This window comes from Triticum dicoccoides, chromosome 5B, assembly GCF_002162155.2.
Source record: "Triticum dicoccoides isolate Atlit2015 ecotype Zavitan chromosome 5B, WEW_v2.0, whole genome shotgun sequence".
Lineage (NCBI taxonomy): Eukaryota > Viridiplantae > Streptophyta > Magnoliopsida > Poales > Poaceae > Triticum > Triticum dicoccoides.
In genome coordinates, this window is record NC_041389.1 from 565,705,135 (window position 1) to 565,727,358 (window position 22,224).

The 22,224-nt window shown below is 45.7% G+C and overlaps 1 protein-coding gene across 1 annotated transcript; it reads right to left on the minus strand.

Annotated features, from left to right (window-relative positions):
• Positions 1 to 309: 309 nt before the first annotated feature.
• On the minus strand, positions 310 to 2,423 carry LOC119311651 (manganese-dependent ADP-ribose/CDP-alcohol diphosphatase-like). Its single transcript, XM_037587315.1, has 2 exons — positions 2,231 to 2,423; positions 310 to 1,656 (listed from the first exon to the last, which is right to left on the minus strand). Exon 2 carries the CDS (start codon positions 1,556 to 1,558, stop codon positions 578 to 580), a length of 981 nt encoding a protein of 326 aa, XP_037443212.1. The 5' UTR covers positions 1,559 to 1,656; positions 2,231 to 2,423; the 3' UTR covers positions 310 to 577.
• Positions 2,424 to 22,224: the final 19,801 nt, after the last annotated feature.

Genomic DNA, 22,224 nt, shown 5'->3' on the forward strand with positions numbered 1-22,224 from the left:
ACGTGCCCGTCAACTACAAAGGCATCGGTGGTGATTTTCTCAATCACATGATGACGTGCCGGCTCGGTCTTTCGAATTTGCTCATAGAGGCAAGGTGTGCATTCATAGGGAGGAATATATGCGCGTATGTATGAGTGTCTGTGTCTGTAAAGATAAAGATATATTCAAAGATACAAAAATAGAAACATTACACGATGTAGATACGGGTGGGCTTTGGGCTTGGGTATGTGATTACTGTACCCGCCCCATACCCTATCCATGCCATCCTTAATCCCCTAAAAAATGCCATCCTTAATGGAGTACAAATACTGAAACCACTTACATGAATTTTCCATCCAAAATAATATTGCATTTGTTACATTTTACAACAAAGACTCGTGAATAATAGAGCCTAACACTATGCTCCATTCAGCAGTGCCCAAATAGTGAAGTAAGCATTACAGCAGTTCCATTATTTATTCCACCACTTTCAATGTTATTTACATGTAATCGTGTCGTCAGACAACAGGAAGTCACATTAGTTTTCTCTCAATGGCAGTACCAAACGTCAAAATAATGAAATCAGATGGATTTTACTCTACAGCGCAGCTCGATCCGATGACCGAAAACACATTTCAGTATCAGCCATTCCATCAGAGCCTACAAGCAATAGCTTGTCAGGATAGGCTTCGATACGCCCGAATGCACTGGTGCCGGGAGGACACTCCAGCGCAGCCTCGAGGGTGCGATGGTGCACGCCGTGGGAGTCCACTGAGTAGCCACCCTTGTGGTCGTGCCCGGCAAAGCAGGCCCTAACACAGTTGTATCGTCGAACGATAGACATCACCTCATCATAGTTCCACATAAGAGCTGCTGGGTACACTGCGCCAGGGTCCATTGGGAGATGACTGCATAGGATGACGTTCTGCCGGCGGTCCGATGCATCCTGGAGGACATCGTTGAGCCAGGACAGCTGCTCCTTGCCAACTGCACCATTGAACTTCACAAACCGCCTGTCGACGCCAAAAAGACCGTCAGGGCTGTTCTTGTCGGTGTTTGGGTTCTTTTCATCGAGGAGCTTCAATGCTGCTGCGGTTACAGGATGATCATGAGGCCAGCCAAGTGCGCTGAAATCATAAGCATCCAGAACAACAAATCTGTACTCAGGACATGGTGAGAAGTCATAATACGCGCGATCAGAATCCGTCGGCATCTTCAACAATGCCACCAGCTTGCTCCGAGGAAGGTTGTAGAGGCAATGGTTGCCAAACATGTGGTAGGTCGGGCCATCGAACTTCTCAAACTCGTCAATGACCTTCTGCATTGCCCACAACGACTTGTCCTTTGGGCAGAACCCGTCGATGGTGTCTCCAAAGTTGATGGAGAAATTGATATTGCCTTGCTCATTCCATGTGCTGACAGCTCTTTGAAGGACGCTGATGCTGTGCCGGTAGTAGCGTGGGACGCCGAGGAACGAGCAGCCGTCTGGGATATCGGCGTACTGGACATCAGCAATGACGCCAAATGTGAACAAGGGCTTCTTGGCAGATGCATGGGCTAGTCCGTTTGCGGCAGCCATCACGAGAACTTCAGCGTCACCAGTCCTTCGGAATCCCTCTTTGCAGGGAAGGCAGAATTAGATTCTGGAATAGAAACGCGTTGCCCCCGTGCTGGAACCTATAATATGAGCCAAGCATTATTTGTTCAGAATTTGGGGGAGGGGATCACTATATATCACTTTGTCACATTAATAAACAGTATCAAGCAGCGTAGCACAATGCATATCAACATCGTAGCAATAAAAGTCTCTGCGTATAGAGCCCTGCTATAGAGCCTAGAATATAAGCCAGGCAATGTTTGTTCAGAGTTCCGGTGAGGGGGTTAGTATAACTTAGTATAAACTATAAAGCAAAGGAGCGCAATGCATATCAACATCACAGCAGTAAAAGTCTCTGCTTATGGAATCGTTGTGTTCCATAAAAAAAAAGGGTATCTCCTTATTCTTCAAATTTTGTAGTGTAAAGCGTCATTTCACCCACCCTCAGACACTAGCTAGTGGAAATGCTACGATATTTCTTGACTTAGGGCTTCAGGAGCTCCTGAGATTTACACGACGCGCGGAGACGCAGCCGAGCTGCCTGTAATCGAAGCCTACGAGCTGCAGTGCCGAGAAACAAAGCGACCAGACCAACAGATTGCAGCGACCAAACGATCACAGGAGGAAGGAAACAGGGGAGGATGGATTGATTACCGGCGCAGCGACAGGGGCGGCGAGGTAGGCTGCGGCTGCCGCGAGCGGGGTGGGCGGACTCCGGCGGGATCTCACGCGCGCTGGGTTGGTAGATCCCGGATCGGACGGTGGAGTCCAGAAGCAGCGAGCAGCCGGGAGGGGGGAGGAGTTTGGATCTTAACGGAAGCCTCTGTCCTCCTCTCCTCCTCTCTCCGGCTCGGGAGAGGCAAAGACGGGGGAACCGAGTCGGACCACCACCGGTCGTTAGCCCTGGGCCGAAGAGGCCCGTAACAGAGCCCAAAACTGCAAGGGGTTTAATTTGAGGACTCGTTTTTTTATCTCAATTTATTTATTGTAATTTAAAATAAAATTTTATTTATTTTCAGGAAAAAAATTAGATATATAAAATAAAAACAAGCACATTTTTCTGAATATTTTGATTCATAGATGCTTAAGTAGTTTCGAGATGTCTAGCTTCCTCTGGTCTTAGTGCGACTCCTTTGATCTTTTCTTGACACGCATAACAGATTTAGATGCAATTAGAATCGCCTCTAAACATACTCCCATATGGATCCTTCTAGAGCGAATTGTTTGCTCACCAATTATAAGTCCTGGCGCTTATGAACAAAAGTTGACCACAAAATAATGAATCAAAGAGTTGTGCCAACCATCAAGGGTGAAAACAACATCCGAGGATAATTCACATATTGACATGTCAACTTTTAGAATTTTCTATTAGTTACAACAAAGGTAGACAAATGCTACCCTGGAAACCTCTCTTTGGATACTTTTTTCGTTAGTGCATTCTCAAATCTCTATCAAGATATATACAAGTCATTAAATTAAATAGGAACAAGATAATACACTATAATGTATCTAAATAGGCACAAATTATTTTTTTAGATGAATGTGACTTTATCATTATTTTGATTTCTTTCATAGATTTAGATGGGATTCCGCCAACTAAAATGTCTCAAATTATTCATAGAAAGGTAACAAAATTTCCATGACAAATAGAGCCATGGTTCCACATTTGAATTTTTGAATGACAAAAATAAGTTTAATATTACATGGCATTGCATTATTATGTCCAATGATAAATAGTACTCCATTTAAAAATTTATGCAATGCTCGTATCATTGAAAAGTAATTATTTACAATTTGGTGACGTAGTGATATGTAACAAGTAAGAAAACATCTATAATGAGACATTGGCTTTATTTTTCTTCATCAGTTATTATTTTAGGGATGCCAACGCAATGGAGAAAGGTAAATGAAGAATAGGGATGGAATGATGTCAAATAATTTTTTGATGTACTCATAAAAGTCCGTCCGCTATGTTTGAATTCCAGCTACAAATCGTCTAAGATTTATTGTGGGACAACATGCAGAGATAGAGGGCTACACCTTCTTCCCCATTAAAAGCATGACCGCAATAATGGCAAAATGGAAAGGGCAAAAAAGAAAGATGATCTCATCATCATCTTCCTATCTTCTTTTGCTAATTCGATATAGACTCTGTAAATTCATTTTAGAACAAAGGCCTCTTTGGATTGAAGGGGTTTTGTAGTAATTTTAGAGGATTTAAATCCTAGGGAATTTTTCTTATGGAACACTATTGGACCATAGGATTGGTGTTATCAAATTCCTATGAAATCGATTCCTACGCGCCCATTCCATAGAAATTTCAACATGAGCTCGGGGCCTCTTTGATTCGTAGGTATTTCAAAATATAGGACTAGGAAAAATATGAATTGTAATGGCACGCCCACTTGAATCCTGTAAGATTATTAGTAAATCACGGAAGTTTGGAAAAGAGTGTTTGATGCAAAAAAAAAAGGAATATATAACGGGGTTTGAGTAGATGAAAATATTCTTCCATTGTAGAATGCAAAGGAATTGTTTGGAATTTTTCGTGATGGGCGAGTACTCGTCACTCTCGTGTTCATCATGATTAGGATGGCGTGCGAGTAATCACCACGTGATAAGGCCGGAGCGTAGCCTCGTAGGCCACGTACACGATGACGAACTGATCCATGATATGATTATTTGTTGTGATCTGTGATATGATCCAAAAAGTCTATGAACGCGTCGAGCGAGTCATGCGCTTCTAGAGAGTCCGGAGGCGTACGCGGCGACGCCGACTAGGCCATGTGGCATGCATGCGAGCCTCTCATTCTTCCCGGCTTTGTTTATTGGCGGGAGGATGGTCCCTCCAGCACAGTGATGCCCATACGTGCACGCAACACCTCCGCGTAGCGTCGGTGCAGGACCATATGATATGAACATCATCGCTATAAATAAACCGTTCAACCTGCATACCAATTCGCAGCAACTCGACAGCAATACAATACAACACGATACACCACCAGTTCATCTTGTAGCACATCGATCGGAGTAAAGTGCGTGAAAATCAAGGATAATGGACGCGACCAACAAGGCGACCGGGCACGGCGGCGCCACCGGCCCCGCGGGGAACCACGGCGGGGCTCCTGCCGGTGCTGGTGCCGGGGGCGTGCAGCAGCTCCAGGCGACGAGGGACGACCGCAAGACCGACGGTGGCCTGGGCCGTTCCGGCGGGCCCACGGGGAACCACGGCGGTGCTCCTGCCGTCGGCGCGGCCGCCGCCGGTGAGAAGAAGGGCGTCGTGGAAAATATCAAGGAGAAGCTTCCCGGCGCCGGCGGGCAGCAGTGAGAGCGTCGAGTCACTGAGCTACATGTACCACACAGCCTCTGGCACTACGTGTAAAAAGCTCAGCCACGCTTTTACAAATAAATAACGAGCTGTGTATGTATGCATGCATGTACCGACGTACTTGTCTTCCATCGGAATAAAAATACTTGTGTTTTGTAAGAATTTGAACGGGAAATATATTTTCATTGGCGTACAGGGTTGATTTTCATGTTTTTGCGTTTCCCCCCAATGTTTCGGCTTCGACTATGTGTCCTATACATATATGTTTACTCTCAAAAAAAAAAAAAAGAAGAGTCATTCGCAGAGCTAGTAAATAAAATCCTACACAGAAACTGGGTTGACCTCCCAATGAATGCATGATTAGTTGCAGACTACTATTTTCATTACATGACTTGAACTTATAACAAAAACAAAATATATTAATGTTCACAGGTTTTTTTCTCCGTAGAATTGGAAACACAAGAGAAACAGTTGGGGGCATAACCCGAAATGCAGAACCCAAACCATCGCCCATCGGGCAATCCACCCATCTCATCACCGACCTTCCCTCTCCTCCGTCGGCCTCGACAATCTCGGAGAGAGGCTATGTTGCGGATCCGATGATAGTAGTAGATTGGGATTCTTTCTTGTAGTTAGGGTTGCTGAGTCGCGGGCGCTTTGACCATGGCTATGGTGGCGGTGACACTCAATGTCCTGGTCCGGGCCAGCAAGGCAGGGCGATGTTCCAGAGCCAGAATAATGGCATTCCCGCCTTATCCTCGCACCAGTGGTGCGTTTAGCGTCGTCGGAGGGCGCGTGAAGGTGTGTCTCGAACCTGGATCCAAACATATACACATTTTCACAAGTTCATAACATTGCATACATATAAAGGACCAAAAGAAATTAATGTAGTTCTTAGATGAAGGAGAAGCTGCAAGCATGTTTTTTTGCGGGGTGAAAAGGGTTTTCATTACTCAAGGTGGAGAGAGATCCTCCAAACAAAGTTGAGGTACATTAGCAGGGCCCGAACGAAGCCAAACTGTTGTCCTAGCTTCTACACGTCCAAATGAAGCTAGTCTATGGCCGACAGCATTTTGGTGCCTGCTTACATGAGTAATGGAACACTCCCTTTCGCCAAGAAGCTCTTTAACTTCCTTGATTATCATCGCGTTCTGTGATCTGTCCTCCGTATGCGCTCGGATGGATTCAGCAGCATGGAGGCAATCCAGCACCACGTCAACTAGAAGCTGGGACCACTGCAAAGCAAACCGTAGGCCCTCCAAACAGGCTAAAAGTTCAGCCTGAAGCGGATTCACACAGTTTTGTAGACTCCGGCAGGCCGAGAAGATGATGTCCCCCCTTGCTATCGCGTAGCACCATGCCTGCTCCCGCCTCTCCCGAATCATGACAGAAAGATCCATCCACATTAAGCTTTACTCTCTCTGTAGCCGGCGGCTGCCACCGAGGCCTCGAGTTATGATCAGCAACAGCACGCGATACCGTCTTCTTTGGCCCTCCCCACAGTGGCATCTTTCCCTTAACCAGATCATTGTTTGGGCAATGCTTGATGGCTAAAAGGGATCCCTCGTAGCTGAGGAGGAAGCGCGTCGAGGCATCAGTCGGGGAAGGTTTTTTGTCATGGACAATCTCGTTCCTGACATGCCATGCACGCCAAAGAACCATAAGCATCCTCATCCGATCATCCTTATTCATGTCAGCCAACACGTCGAAGATCCACTCCTTCCTAGTCGGCCGGACAGCAGAAGGATCTGGCAGCCTCTAGAAGTTGCACATGTTACGCCATAGGTCCACGGCCTGGGGGCATCTACAAAACACATGGAATGTGTCCTCCCGCTCCGTTCCACAGAGTGGACAAACATCAGTGGTCTCCAAGTTCCTCGCCTTTTTGTTCGCCCATGTTGCCAGAGAGTTGGATGCCAGCTTCCACGCAAAAATACGCACCTTTGGGGGAGCCAGGCACTTCCAAATGAAAGCCCAGGCAGCACGCCGCCCGTCCGGGGCCCTGCTTGCAGCCACCGAGGATGGTAAGAGGCGTTCGTCCGAGCCCATGCGATATGCGCTCTTGACAGAGAAAGAGCCATTCCGCTCTGCCGCCCATGCAATGTAGTCTTCTTGCCGTGGGGAAGCCTTGATCTTGAGGATTTCCATTACATCTAAGTGCATGAAATGTTGGTTCAACAGCGCCACCCTCCAGTTGTCGTATTCATCCATAAGCTGGCTCACTCGCCAAAGCCGGCACCGGCCCTGGACAGAGATCGGTCCTCGAGCCAAAGGGTGAGGGATCCACTGATCTCTCCAACGTACCGAGGCCCCATCACCAATACACCAGATGAGCCCTTTCTTGAGGAGCTCCAAGCCATGCACAATGGATTGCCACGTCGTTGAGGCATTGCCCGAGAAGACGGTGTCGTCCAGTCGTCCTTCCGGATAGTACCTTGACTCAAGCACCTACACGCATAAACTGTTGGGGTTAGAGATAAGGCGCCAAGCTTGCCTTGCGAGCAAGGCTTGGTTAAATAAGCGGAAGTCGCGGAAATCGAGCCCCCCTTTCTCCTTAGGTTGGTCATGCTATCCCAAGCTCTCCAATGTGTTTTCCTCTTCCCTTGCTTCGACCCCCACCAGTAGTTCCTGACCATCCTTGTAAGATCATCTCATACGCTCCGAGGTAGGTGAAACACCCCCATTGTTGGAAATATGCCCTAGAGGCAATAATAAAAGCATTATTATTATATTTCCTTGTTCATGATAATTGTCTTTTATTCATGCTATAATTGTATTATCCGGAAATCGTAATACACGTGTGAATATATAGACCATAACATGTCCCTAGTGAGCCTCTAGTTGACTAGCTCGTTGGTCAACAGATAGTCATGGTTTCCTGACTATGGACATTAGATGTCATTGACAACGGGATCACATCATTAGGAGAATGATGTGATGGACAAGACCCAATCTTAAGCATAGCACAAGATCGTGTAGTTCGTTTTGCTAGAGCTTTTCAATGTCAAGTATCTCTTCCTTAGACCATGAGATCGTGTAACTCCCGGATACCATAAGAGTGCTTTGGGTGTACCAAACGTCACAATGTAACTGGGTGACTATAAAGGTGCACTACAGGTATCTCCGAAAGTGTCTGTTGGGTTGACACGGATCGAGACTGGGATTTGTCACTCCGTATGACAGAGAGGTATCTCTGGGCCCACTCGGTAATGCATCATCATAATGATCTCAAAGTGACCAAGTGTTTGGTCACGGGATCATGCATTACGGTACGAGTAAAGTGACTTGCCGGTAACAAGACTGAACGAGGTATTGGGATACCGACGATTGAGTCTTGGGCATGTAACGTACCGATTGACAAAGGGAATTGTATACGGGGTTTGATCGAATCCTCGACATCGTGGTTCATCCGATGACATCATCGAGGAGCATGTGGGAGCCAACATGGGTATCCAGATCCCGCTGTTGGTTATTGCCCGAGAACCGTCTCAGTCATGTCTACGTGTCTCCCGAACCCGTAGGGTCTACACACTTAAGGTTCGGTGACGCTAGGGTTGTATGAATATGAGTATGCAGCAAACCGAATGTTGTTCGGAGTCCCGGATGAGATCCCGGACGTCACGAGGAGTTCCGGAATGGTCCGGAGGTAAAGATTTATATATAAGAAGTCTTATTTTGGTCGCCGGAAAGGTTTCGGTCATTATCGGTATTGTACCGGGAGTGCCGAAAGGGGTCCGGGGGTCCACCGGGGGGGTCCACCTGCCCCGGGGGGCCACATGGGCTGTAGGGGGTGCGCCTTGGCATATATGGGCCAAGGGCACCAGCCCCAAGAGGCCCATGCGCCTAGGGATAAGAAAGAGGGGAGAGTCCTAAAGGGGGAAGGCACCTCCGAGGTGCCTTGGGGAGGATGGACTCCTCCCCCCCTTGGCCGCACCCCTTCCTTGGAGGAAGGGGCAAGGCTGCGCCCCCCCTCTCTCTTGCCCCTATATAAAGGGAGGGGAGGGAGGGGCAGCCACACCCATAAGCCCTGGCGCCTCCCTCCTCCCTGCAACACCTCCTCCTCCTTCCGTAGTTGCTTAGCGAAGCCCTACCGAAGTTCTGCTGCATCCACCACCACGCCGTCGTGCTGCTGGATCTTCATCAAACTCTCCTTCCCCCTTGCTGGATCAAGAAGGAGGAGACGTCATCCGCTCCGTACGTGTGTTGAACGCGGAGGTGCTGTCCGTTCGGCACTAGGTCATCGGTGATCTGAATCACGGCGAGTACGACTCCATCAACCCCGTTCCATTGAACGCTTCCGCACGCGATCTACAAGTGGTATGTAGATGCAATCACTCTCCCATGACTCGTTGCTATATGAACTCATAGATGGATCTTGGTGAAACCGTAGGAAAAATTTTAAATTTCTGCAACGTTCCCCAACAGTGGCATCATGAGCCAGGTTTATGCGTAGTTCTCTATTGCACGAGTAGAGCACAATTTTGTTGTGGGCGTAGATTTTATCAACTTGCTTGCCGCTACTAGTCTTATCTTGCTTCAGCGGTATTGTGGGATGAAGTGGCCCGGACCAACCTTACACGTACGCTTATGTGAGACCGGTTCCACCGACTGACATGCACTAGTTGCATAAGGTGGCTGGCGGGTGTCTGTCTCTCCCACTTCAGTTGGAGCGGATTCAATGAAAAGGGTCCTTATGAAGGGTAAATAGAAGTTGACAAAATCACGTTGTGGTTATTCGTAGGTAAGAAAACGTTCTTGCTAGAACCCAATTGCAGCCACGTAAAAGATGCAACAACAATTAGAGGACGTCTAACTTGTTTTTGCAGCAATTGTCATGTGATGTGATATGGCCAGAAGTTGTGATGAATGATGAATGATATATTGTGATGTATGCGATCATGTTCTTGTAATAGGAATCACGACTTGCATGTCGATGAGTATGACAACCGGCAGGAGCCATAGGAGTTGTCTTTATTTTTGTATGACCTGCGTGTCATTGAAGAACGCCATGTAAACTACTTTACTTTATTGCTAAACGCGTTAGTCATAGAAGTAGAAGTAGTCGTTGGCGTGACAACTTCATGAAGACACGATGATGGAGATCATGATGATGGAGATCATGGTGTCATGCCGGTGACAAGATGATCATGGAGCCCCGAAGATGAAGATCAAAGGAGCTATATGATATTGGCCATATCATGTCACTACTTTATATAATTGCATGTGATGTTTATTATGTTTTATGCATCTTGTTTACTTAGAACGACGATAGTAAATAAGATGATCCCTTACAACAATTTCAAGAAGTGTTCTCCCCTAACTGTGCACCGTTGCTAAAGTTCGTCGTTTTGAAGCACCACGTGATGATCGGGTGTGATAGATCCTTACGTTCACATACAACGGGTGTAAGACAGTTTTACACATGCAAAACACTTAGGGTCAACTTGACGAGCCTAGCATGTACAGACATGGCCTCGGAACACGGAGACCGAAAGGTCGAACACGAGTCGTATGGAAGATACGATCAACATGAGAATGTTCACCGACGATGACTAGTCCGTCTCACGTGATGATCGGACACGGCCTAGTCGACTCGGATCGTGTAACACTTAGATGACTAAGGGGATGTCAAATCTGAGTGGGAGTTCATTAAATAATTTGATTAGATGAACTTAACTATCATGAACTTAGTCTAAAATCTTTGCAAAATATGTCTTGTAGATCAAATGGCCAACGCTCATGTCAACATGAACTTCAACGCGTTCCTAGAGAAAACCAAGCTGAAAGATGATGGCAGCAACTATACAGACTGGGTCCAGAACCTTAGGATCATCCTCATAGCTGCCAAGAAAGCATATGTCCTTGAAGCACCGTTAGGTGACCCACCTGCTCTCCCAGCACTGCAAGACGATTTGAATGTTTGGCAGACACGTGCTGATGATTACTCCCTCGTTCAGTGCGGCATGCTTTACAGCTTAGAACCGGGGCTCCAAAAGGGTTTTGAGCATCACGGAGCATATGAGATGTTCGAGGAGCTGAAACTAGTTTTCCAAGCTCACGCCCGGGTCGAGAGATATGACATCTCCGACAAGTTCTATAGTTGTAAGATGGAGGAAAATAGTTCTGTCAGTGATCACATACTCAAGATGTCTGGGTTGCACAACCGTATGACCCAGCTGAATATTAACCTCCCGGATGAGGCGGTCATTGACAGAATCCTTCAGTCGCTCCCACCAAGCTACAAGAGCTTTGTGATGAACTACAATATGCAGGGGATGGTGAAGACTATTCCTAAAGTATTTTCAATGCTGAAGTCAGCAGAGGTTGAAATCAAGAAAGAGCATCAAGTGTTGATGGTCAATAAGACCACTAAGTTCAAGAAGGGCAAGGGTAAGAAGAACTTCAAGAAGGACGGCAAGGAGGTTGCCGCGCCTGGTAAGCCAGTTACCGGGAAGAAGTCAAAGAATGGACCCAAGTCTGAGACTGAGTGCTTTTATTGCAAGGGGAAGGGTCACTGGAAGCGGAACTGCCCCAAATACTTAGCGGATAAGAAGGCCGGCAACACTAAAGGTATATTTGATATACATGTAATTGATGTGTACCTTACCAGGACTCGTAGTAACTCCTGGGTATTTGATACCGGTGCCGTTGCTCATATTTGTAACTCACAGCAGGAGCTGCGGAATAAGCGGAGACTGGCGAAGGACGAGGTGACGATGCGCGTCGGGAATGGTTCCAGGGTCGATGTGATCGCCGTCGGCACGCTACCTCTACATTTACCTACGGGATTAGTTTTGAACCTCAATAATTGTTATTTAGTGCCAAGTTTGAGCATGAACATTGTATCTGGATCTCGTTTAATACAAGATGGCTACTCATTTAAATCCGAGAATAATGGTTATTCTATTTATATGAGAGATATGTTTTATGGTCATGCCCCGATGGTCAATGGTTTATTCTTAATGAATCTCGAACGTAGTGTTACACATATTCATAGCGTGAATACCAAAAGATGTAAAGTTGATAACGATAGTCCCACATACTTGTGGCACTGTCGCCTTGGTCACATTGGTGTCAAGCGCATGAAGAAGCTCCATGCTGATGGACTTTTAGAGTCTCTCGATTATGAATCATTTGACACATGCGAACCATGCCTCATGGGCAAAATGACCAAGACCCCGTTCTCCGGAACAATGGAGCGAGCAACCAACTTGTTGGAAATCATACATACCGATGTGTGCGGTCCAATGAGTGTTGAGGCTCGCGGAGGATATCGTTATGTTCTCACTCTCACAGATGACTTGAGTAGATATGGGTATGTCTACTTGATGAAACACAAGTCTGAGACCTTTGAGAAGTTCAAGGAATTTCAGAATGAGGTAGAGAATCAACGTGACCGAAAGATAAAATTCTTACGATCGGATCGTGGAGGAGAATATTTAAGTCACGAATTTGGTACACACTTAAGAAAATGTGGAATCGTTTCACAACTCACGCCGCCTGGAACACCTCAGCGTAACGGTTTGTCCGAACGTCGTAATCGCACTCTATTGGATATGGTGCGATCTATGATGTCTCTTACCGATTTACCGCTATCATTTTGGGGATACACTCTAGAGACAGCTACATTCACTTTAAATAGGGCACCGTCTAAATCCGTTGAGACGTCACCGTATGAATTATGGTTTGGGAAGAAACCTAAGCTGTCGTTTCTAAAAGTTTGGGGATGCGATGCTTACGTCAAGAAACTTCAACCTGAAAAGCTCGAACCCAAGTCGGAAAAATGCGTCTTCATAGGATACCCCAAAGAAACCATTGGGTAATACCTTCTACTAAAAGATCCGAGGGCAAGATCTTTGTTGCCAAGAATGGATCCTTTCTAGAAAAAGAGTTTCTCTCAAAAGAAGTAAGTGGGAGGAAAGTAGAACTCGATGAAGTACTACCTCTTGAACGGGAAAGTAGTGCAGCTCAGGAAAATGTTCCTGTGATGCCTACACCAACTGAAGAGGAAAATAATGATGATGATCAAGGTACTTCGGATCAAGTTGCTACTGAACTTCGTAGGTCCACAAGGACACGTTCCGCACCAGAGTGGTATGGCAACCCTGTCCTGGAAATCATGTTGTTAGACAACGGTGAACCTTCAAACTATGAAGAAGCGATGGCGGGCCCAGATTCCAACAAATGGCTAGAAGCCATGAAATCCGAGATAGAATCCATGTATGAAAACAAAGTATGGACTTTGACTGACTTGCCCGATGATCGGCGAGCGATAGAAAACAAATGGATCTTTAAGAAGAAGATGGACGCGATGGTAATGTCACCATCTATAAAGCTCGACTTGTCGCTAAGGGTTATCGGCAAGTTCAAGGGATTGACTACGATGAGACTTTCTCTCCCGTAGCAAAGCTTAAGTCCGTCCGAATCATGTTAGCAATTGCCGCATACTATGATTATGAGATATGGCAGATGGACGTCAAAACGGCATTCCTTAACGGGCATCTTAAGGAAGAACTGTATATGATGCAGACGGAGGGTTTTGTCGATCCTAAGAATGCTAACAAAGTATGCAAGCTCCAGCGATCCATTTATGGGCTGGTGTAAGCATCTCGGAGTTGGAACATTCGCTTTGATGAAATGATTAAAGCGTTTGGGTTTATGCAGACTTATGGAGAAGCCTGCGTTTACAAGAAAGTGAGTGGGAGCTCTGTAGCATTTCTCATATTATATGTAGATGACATACTTTTGATGGGAAATGATATAGAATTCTTGGACAGCATTAAGGCCTACTTGAATAAGTGTTTTTCAATGAAGGACCTTGGAGAAGCTGCTTATATATTAGGCATCAAGATCTATAGAGATAGATCGAGACGCCTCATAGGTCTTTCACAAAGCACATACCTTGATAAGATTTTGAAGAAGTTCAAAATGGATCAGTCCAAGAAGGGGTTCTTGCCTGTATTGCAAGGTGTGAGATTGAGCTCGGCTCAATGTCCGACCAAGGCAAAAGATAAAGAAGAGATGAGCGTCATCCCCTATGCCTCAGCCATAGGATCTATTATGTATGCCATGCTGTGCACCAGACCTGATGTAAACCTTGCCGTAAGTTTGGTAGGAAGGTACCAAAGTAATCCCGGCAAGGAACACTGGACAGCGGTCAAGAATATCCTGAAGTACCTGAAAAGGACGAAGGACATGTTTCTCGTTTATGGAGGTGACGAAGAGCTCGTCGTAAAGGGTTATGTCGACGCTAGCTTCGACACAGATCTGGATGACTCTAAGTCACAAACCGAATACGTGTATATGTTGAATGGTGGAGCAGTAAGCTGGTGCAGCTGCAAGCAGAGCGTCGTGGCGGGATCTACATGTGAAGCGGAGTACATGGCAGCCTCGGAGGCAGCGCATGAAGCAATTTGGGTGAAGGAGTTCATCACCGACCTAGGAGTCATACCCAATGCGTCGGGGCCGATCAAACTCTTCTGTGACAACACTGGAGCTATTGCCCTTGCCAAGGAGCCCAGGTTTCACAAGAAGACCAGGCACATCAAGCGTCGTTTCAACTCCATCCGTGAAAATGTTCAAGATGGAGACATAGATATTTGCAAAGTACATATGGATCTGAATGTCGCAGATCCATTGACTAAACCTCTCTCGCGAGCAAAACATGATCAACACCAGAACTCTATGGGTGTTCGATTCATCACAATGTAACTAGATTATTGACTCTAGTGCAAGTGGGAGACTGTTGGAAATATGCCCTAGAGGCAATAATAAAAGCATTATTATTATATTTCCTTGTTCATGATAATTGTCTTTTATTCATGCTATAATTGTATTACCCGGAAATCGTAATACACGTGTGAATATATAGACCATAACATGTCCCTAGTGAGCCTCTAGTTGACTAGCTCGTTGGTCAACAGATAGTCATGGTTTCCTGACTATGGACATTAGATGTCATTGACAACGGGATCACATTATTAGGAGAATGATGTGATGGACAAGACCCAATCTTAAGCATAGCACAAGATCGTGTAGTTCGTTTTGCTAGAGCTTTTCAATGTCAAGTATCTCTTCCTTAGACCATGAGATCATGTAACTCCCGGATACCATAAGAGTGCTTTGGGTGTACCAAACGTCACAACGTAACTGGGTGACTATAAAGGTGCACTACAGCTATCTTTGAAAGTGTCTGTTGGGTTGACACGGATCGAGACTGGGATTTGTCACTCCGTATGACGGAGAGGTATCTCTGGGCCCACTCGGTAATGCATCATCATAATGAGCTCAAAGTGACCAAGTGTTTGGTCACGGGATCATGCATTGCGGTACGAGTAAAGTGACTTGCCAGTAACAAGACTGAACGAGGTATTGGGATACCGACGATCGAGTCTTGGGCATGTAACGTACCGATTGACAAAGGGAATTATATACGGGGTTTGATCGAATCCTCGACATCGTGGTTCATCCGATGACATCATCGAGGAGAATGTGGGAGCCAACATGGGTATCCAGATCACGCTGTTGGTTATTGCCCGAGAACCTTCTCGGTCATGTCTACGTGTCTCCCGAACCCGTAGGGTCTACACACTTAAGGTTCGGTGACGCTAGGGTTGTATGAATATGAGTATGCAGCAAACCGAATGTTGTTCGGAGTCCCGGATGAGATCCCGGACGTCACGAGGAGTTCCGGAATGGTCCGGAGGTAAATATTTATATATAAGAAGTCTTATTTTGGTCGCGGAAAAGTTTCGGGCATTATCGGTATTGTACCGGGAGTGACGAAAGGGGTCCGGGGGTCCACCGGGGGGGTCCACCTACCCCGGGGGGCCACATGGGCTGTAGGGGGTGCGCCTTGGCCTATATGGGCCAAGGGCACCAGCCCCAAGAGGCCCATGCGCCTAGAGATAAGAAAGAGGGGAGAGTCCTAAAGGGGGAAGGCACCTCCGAGGTGCCTTGGGGAGGATGGACTCCTCCCCCCCTTGGCCGCACCCCTTCCTTGGAGGAAGGGGCAAGGCTGCGCCCCCCTCTCTCTTGCCCCTATATAAAGGGAGGGGAGGGAGGGGCAGCCGCACCCATAAGCCCTGGCGCCTCCCTCCTCCCTGCAACACCTCCTCCTCCTTTCGTAGTTGCTTAGCGAAGCCCTGCCGAAGTTCTGCTGCATCCACCACCACGCCGTCGTGCTGCTGGATCTTCATCAACCTCTCCTTCCCCCTTGCTGGATCAAGAAGGAGGATACATCATCCGCTCCATACGTGTGTTGAACGCGGAGGTGTTGTCCGTTCGGCACTAGGTCATCGGTGATCTGAATCACGGCGAGTACGACTCCATCAACCCCGTTCCATTGAACGCTTCCGCACGCGATCTACAAGTGGTATGTAGATGCAATCACTCTCCCATGACTCGTTGCTAGATGAACTCATAGATGGATCTCGGTGAAACCGTAGGAAAAATTTTAAATTTCTGCAACGTTCCCCAACACCCATGAGATAGGTAGGCAAGGATTGTGCAACTGCTTTAATCAAAATTTCTTTACCTCCCTGTGATGCACTGTCCCCCCAAGCCAGAATCCTCTTCATGAGCTGCTCCTGGAGGCTTTGGAATCGCCCTTTGGGCATGCGACCAGTCGGGGTTGGGAGCCCTAGGTAGCATTCCTTGAAATTCAGGTTCTGGACCTCCAAGACCTGTGCTACTGAAGTCTGATCAGCCGGTCGACACCTCTGTCCAAAGAGAATAGAGCATTTCTTTGGGTTGATAAATTGTCCGGTCACTAGTAGAAAACAAGGCTATAGTTCGGGCCTGGCCAGCCCATTAGTCCCAGTTCCTCATGAACCGGGACCCATGGGGGGGGGGGGGTTAGTCCCGGTTCATGAGCCCAGGGGCCGGCTGGGGCCTCGAGGGCATTGGTCCCGGTTCGTCTGGATCCATTTGTCCCGGTTTTAGGCACGAACCGGGACCAATGGGCCGCGCTCCTGGCCCACAGACATTGGTACTGGTTCATGCCTTGAACCGGTATAGAAGGGCTGGCTTTAGTCCCGGTTCGTGCCATGAACCGGGACAAATAATTTGCCTATATATACCCATTGTCGCGGCAGAGCACTCCACAATGCTCTGTTTTTTCAAGCCAGTGAGGGGAGGGCATTTGGGTGCTCTAGTTCACCTCCTATGCACATGAGGTGTTCGATGAAATGCCCCAGCCACACTAGTTAATCTTTTTCCTCTCGAAACGCGACCTCCGAGCTCCATTTTCCCCGAGATTTGTCTAGGTATAGCGGTTCGTCACATCCCGTCCCCGTCTTCACCGCCGTCGATCGCCCGTGCCGATCTCGTCGCCGGTACCACCGTGGTGAGCCTCTTGTTCTTATCTTCTTTCTGAAAGAAAAAAAATTCTTACTCCAGATAGATACTTTTCTAATTTTCTTACTTTTATTATTCCTTGTTATTATATAGTGCGATGGTTTGGTATCCAACCCCGTCATCCCTCGTCCTATCTATGATTCAGATGTGGTATATATTATCTTTTCATAACTATTTGGTTCATTTATTTTTTATGACAATTATGCCGACCAATGTGACATGGATTTTATTTATCTAGGAGGTTGTTGAACCAGAAATTCCAACCGACCCTATTGTCGAGAGGTTAAATTTAGTTGAAGAAGAAAACAATTACTTGAAGGAAAAAATAAGAAAAATTGAGGAGGAGAAGATGATATTGGAGTTGCATGTTGCGGATGTCGTCGATGATCACAAGATCAAGATAGATGCAATGCGGTTGAAGATTAAAAAGATTAGAAAATATGCCATTCATACCGAGGCTTGGTATCATTATGTAGTTGGATCAGTTATTACCTTGGTTGCGATTATGATCGCATTTGTTGTTGCATTGAAATGGTTTACATAATTTCAATGTATGGTTTAATTAGATGCTCTGGAGAGCTATATGTTGTTCAATGAGAACTATGTATGTACTTTGGTTTTAATGTGATGATGAACTTCTATTAATGATGATATGTGGGTGAAATGATGATACCATGCCAACTTGGAACCTTTTCAGAATTCATTTCAAATCCTTTTCAATTTCATGGTCTTATAGCTCAAAATAATCAATAAATGCATGAAAAATAACAAATGTAGTCAGAAAGAGTTGTAAATGGATGTTGTGGCTTTGAATGGTGCATTTTGAACACAGAAAAACTACGGAGTTCAAATAAGTTCAAAAAAATGAAACCCCTTTGTAACAGACGAGTTTTCGTATGAAACCTGATACTTCGATAGAGATTGTCCGTTTTGTACACGAAGTGCATCCAGTTTTTGCCGTAACCCTCTCTACTTTCTAGCACATGCTATGTGGGTGAAATAATGATACCATGCCAACTTGGAACCTTTTCAGAATTCATTTCAAAAGCTTTTCAATTTCGTGGTCTTATAGCTTAAAATAATCAGTAAATGCATGAAAAATAACAAATGTAGTCAGAAAGAGTTGTAAATTGATGATGTGGCTTTGAATGGTGCATTTTGAACACAGAAAAACTATGGAGTTCAAATAAGTTCAAAAAAATGAAACCCCTTTGTAACAGACGAGTTTTCGTATGAAACCTGATACTTCGAAAGAGATTGTCCGTTTTGTACACGAAGTGCATCCAGTTTTTGCCGTAACCCTCTCTACTTTCTCGCACATGCTATTTTGGTGAAATGATGACACCATGCCAACTTGGAACCTTTTCAGAGTCCATTTCAAATGTTTTCAATTTCATGGTCTTATAGCTCAAAATAATCAGTAAATGCATGAAAAATAACAAATATAGTCAGAAAGGGTTGTAAATTGATGATGTGGCTTTGAATGGTGCATTTTTAACACAGAAAAATTATGGAGTTCAAATAAGTTCAAAAAATGAAATCCCTTTGTAACAGACGAGTTTCCGTATGAAACCCTGATACTTCGAAAGAGATTGTCCGTTTTGTACATGAAGTGCATCCAGTTTTTGCCGTAACCCTCTCTACTTTCTCACACATGCTATGTGGGTGAAATGATGATACCATGCCAACTTGGAACCTTTTCAGAGTTCATTTCAAATGTTTTTCAATTTCATGGTCTTATAGCTCAAAATAATCAGTAAACGCATGATAAATAACAAATGTAGTCAGAAAGGGTTGTAAATTGATGATGTGGCTTTGAATGGTGCATTTTGAACACAGAAAAACTATGGAGTTCAAATAAGTTCAAAAAAATTGAAATCCCTTTGTAACAGACGAGTTTCCGTATGAAACCCTGATACTTCGAAAGAGATTGTCCGTTTTGTACACGAAGTGCATCCAGTTTTTGCCGTAACCCTCTCTACTTTCTCGCACATGCTATGTGGGTGAAATGATGATACCATGCTAAAAGATCGAGGATGTCGCTTAGAGGGGGGGAGGGTGAATAGGCGCTTTAAAATAATTACGGTTTAGGCTTGAACAAATGCGGAATAAACCTAGCGGTTAATTTGTCAAGCACAAAACCTACATCAACTAGGCTCACCTATGTGCACCAACAACTTATGCTAAGCACGATAAGCAACTATGTGATAGAAAGATATATGACAAAGAACAATATGGCTATCACAAAGTAAAGTGCATAAGTAAAGGGGCTCGGGTAAGAGATAACCGAGGCACGTGGAGACGACGATGTATCCCGAAGTTCACACCCTTGCGGATGCTAATCTCCGTTTGAAGCGGTGTGGAGGCACAATGCTACCCAAGAAGCCACTAGGGCCACCATAATCTCCTCACGCCTCGCACAATGCAAGATGCCGTGATTCCACTAAGGGACCCTTGAGGGCGGTCACCGAACCCATACAAATGGCGACCCTTGGGGGCGGTCACCGAACCCGTACACTTTGGCAACCCTTGGGGGCGGTCACCGGAACCCGTCAAATTGCTCGGGGCGATCTCCACAACCTAATTGGAGACCCCGACACTTGCCCGGAGCTTTACACCACAATGATTGAGCTCCGAACACTACTAACCGTCTAGGGCGCCAAGGCACCCAAGAGGAACAAGCTCTAGGGTGACGAACACCCAAGAGTAATAAGCTTCTCAACTTGTAACTTCCACGTATCACGTGGAGAACTCAAACCGATGCACCAAATGCAATGTCAAGGGCACACAGTGTGACCAAGTCCTTCTCTCCCAAAGCCCACCAAAGCAACTAATGCTAGGGAAGAAAATGAAAGGAAGAACGAAATAAGAACACGAAGAACTCCAAGATCTAGATCCAAGGGGTTCCCCTCACTTAGAGGAGAAAGTGATTGGTGGAAACATGGATCTAGATCTCCTCTCTCTTTTCCCCCCAAAACTAGCAAGAATCCATGGAGGGATTGAGAGATAGCAGCTCGGGGAAGGTCAACAACGGGGGAAGAACACGAGCTCAAAGGATTAGGTTCAATGGGGAAGAAGACCCCCTTTTATAGGTGGAGAAAAATCCAACCATTATGCTCATAGCCCGCACAGAGCGGTACTACCGCTCCAAGGAGCGGTACTACCGCTAGGGCAGTAGTACCCCTTTGAAACACAACAGTGAGGAGGCAAAAATGCCAAAAGAACTGTCAGAGCGGTAGTACCGCTTGACCTCACGGTACTACCGCTAGGGGTAGCGGTACTACTGCTAAGGGTAGCGATACTACTGCTTGCGAGCGGTACTAAAAAATTACATCCGGGCCTACCACTGCAGGACTTGGGACGAGTTTTTGGTCCGAAGCGGTACTACCGCTGTAGGAGCCATGGTAGTACCGCTCTGGAGCGGTAATAAAAAATTATATCCGCTCCAATTCACGCTAGTACCGCTGCAGCCTTTTCAGAACACCAAAACTGCCACAACTTTTGCAAACGGACTCCGAATTCGATGAAACCAAGTTTGTTGGAAAGCTAGCAACAAGGTCTAACACAATCTTGAAATAAATATCAATAATAATAAAATTAGAGAAGGCCCATAAGAAAATGGTGAGAACCCTTCCTCGGATAAGACCGGTAAAACCTTCAACACCGAAAACATCATAAAAGACGCATGCGAACTCCATTTTCGATGAACTCAAGCTTGTCATCAAGATGACCATAAGCTCTAAGACTCACAAAGAGAACCAAACAAGAACCAAGAAACAAGATGCAAGGATGCAATGGTTTGAGCTCTCTACTAACGATACGATCAAGCTACCAACTTGAGAGCCCCCCTTGATAGTACGGGAAAGGATCCTATAACCCGGTCTCCCAACTACCACCATGAGACCGGTAAAATAGAAAACCTATCAAGGGAAAACCTTTGCCTTGCACATGGTCCACTTGAGCTATATGATGACAATCTTGACTCCCTCAAGTTGGACCACCTTTCTTGATTGCGTTGGCTCGATGAAGACTAGATGATTGCTCCCCCATAGTCCACTATGGGTGTGCCACTCTTCGGCTCATCTTCACAAGTCCATCGTCACCACAATGGGCGGCAAGCTTCAAGCACTAGATCTCTTCGTGATGCATCACTTGAACTTGCACACCGCATCCTAACCCCACAAAGAACTCTCATGAATACCATGGGTTAGTACACAGAGCGTAATTGACAATGCTTACCATACCATGGGATCACTTGATCCCTCTTGGTACATCTTCTATGCTTTGTGAGTTGATCAACTTGATTCACTCTTGACTTAGTCTTGATCAACCTTGAATCTTTCCAACTCTCTTTATTTTGATGATGTCTTAAAGGTAAACATGAATGATCACACAATCTTCTTCTTCAAAACATGCTTGCAATAAGCTCAACACTCACATGACCAATCTTTGGATAATTCCTTAGTAGCACATTGGTCAACTCATAAACTCCTTGAAACCAACACATGGACTTCAAGAAAAGCCTATGGACAAAACCTTCAAAAATAACTCAAAGCAACCATTAGTCCATAAAGATTGTCACCAATTACCAAAACCAAACATGGGGGCACGGCATGTTCTTTCACATGCAACCTTGGAACCTTTTCAAAGTTCATTTCAAATGCTTTTCAATTTCATGATCTTATAGCTCAAAATAATCAGTAAATGCATGAAAAAAACAAATGTAGTCAGAAAGGGTTGTAAATTGATGATGTAGCTCTGAACGGTGCATTTTGAACACAGAAAAACTATGGAGTTCAAATAAGTTCAAAAAAATGAAATCCCTTTGTAACAGATGAGTTTCCGTATGAAAGCCTGATACTTCGAAAGAGATTGTCCGTTTTGTACACGAAGTGCATCCAGTCTTTGCTATAACCCTCTCTACTTTCTCGCACATGCTATGTGGGTGGAATGATGATACCAT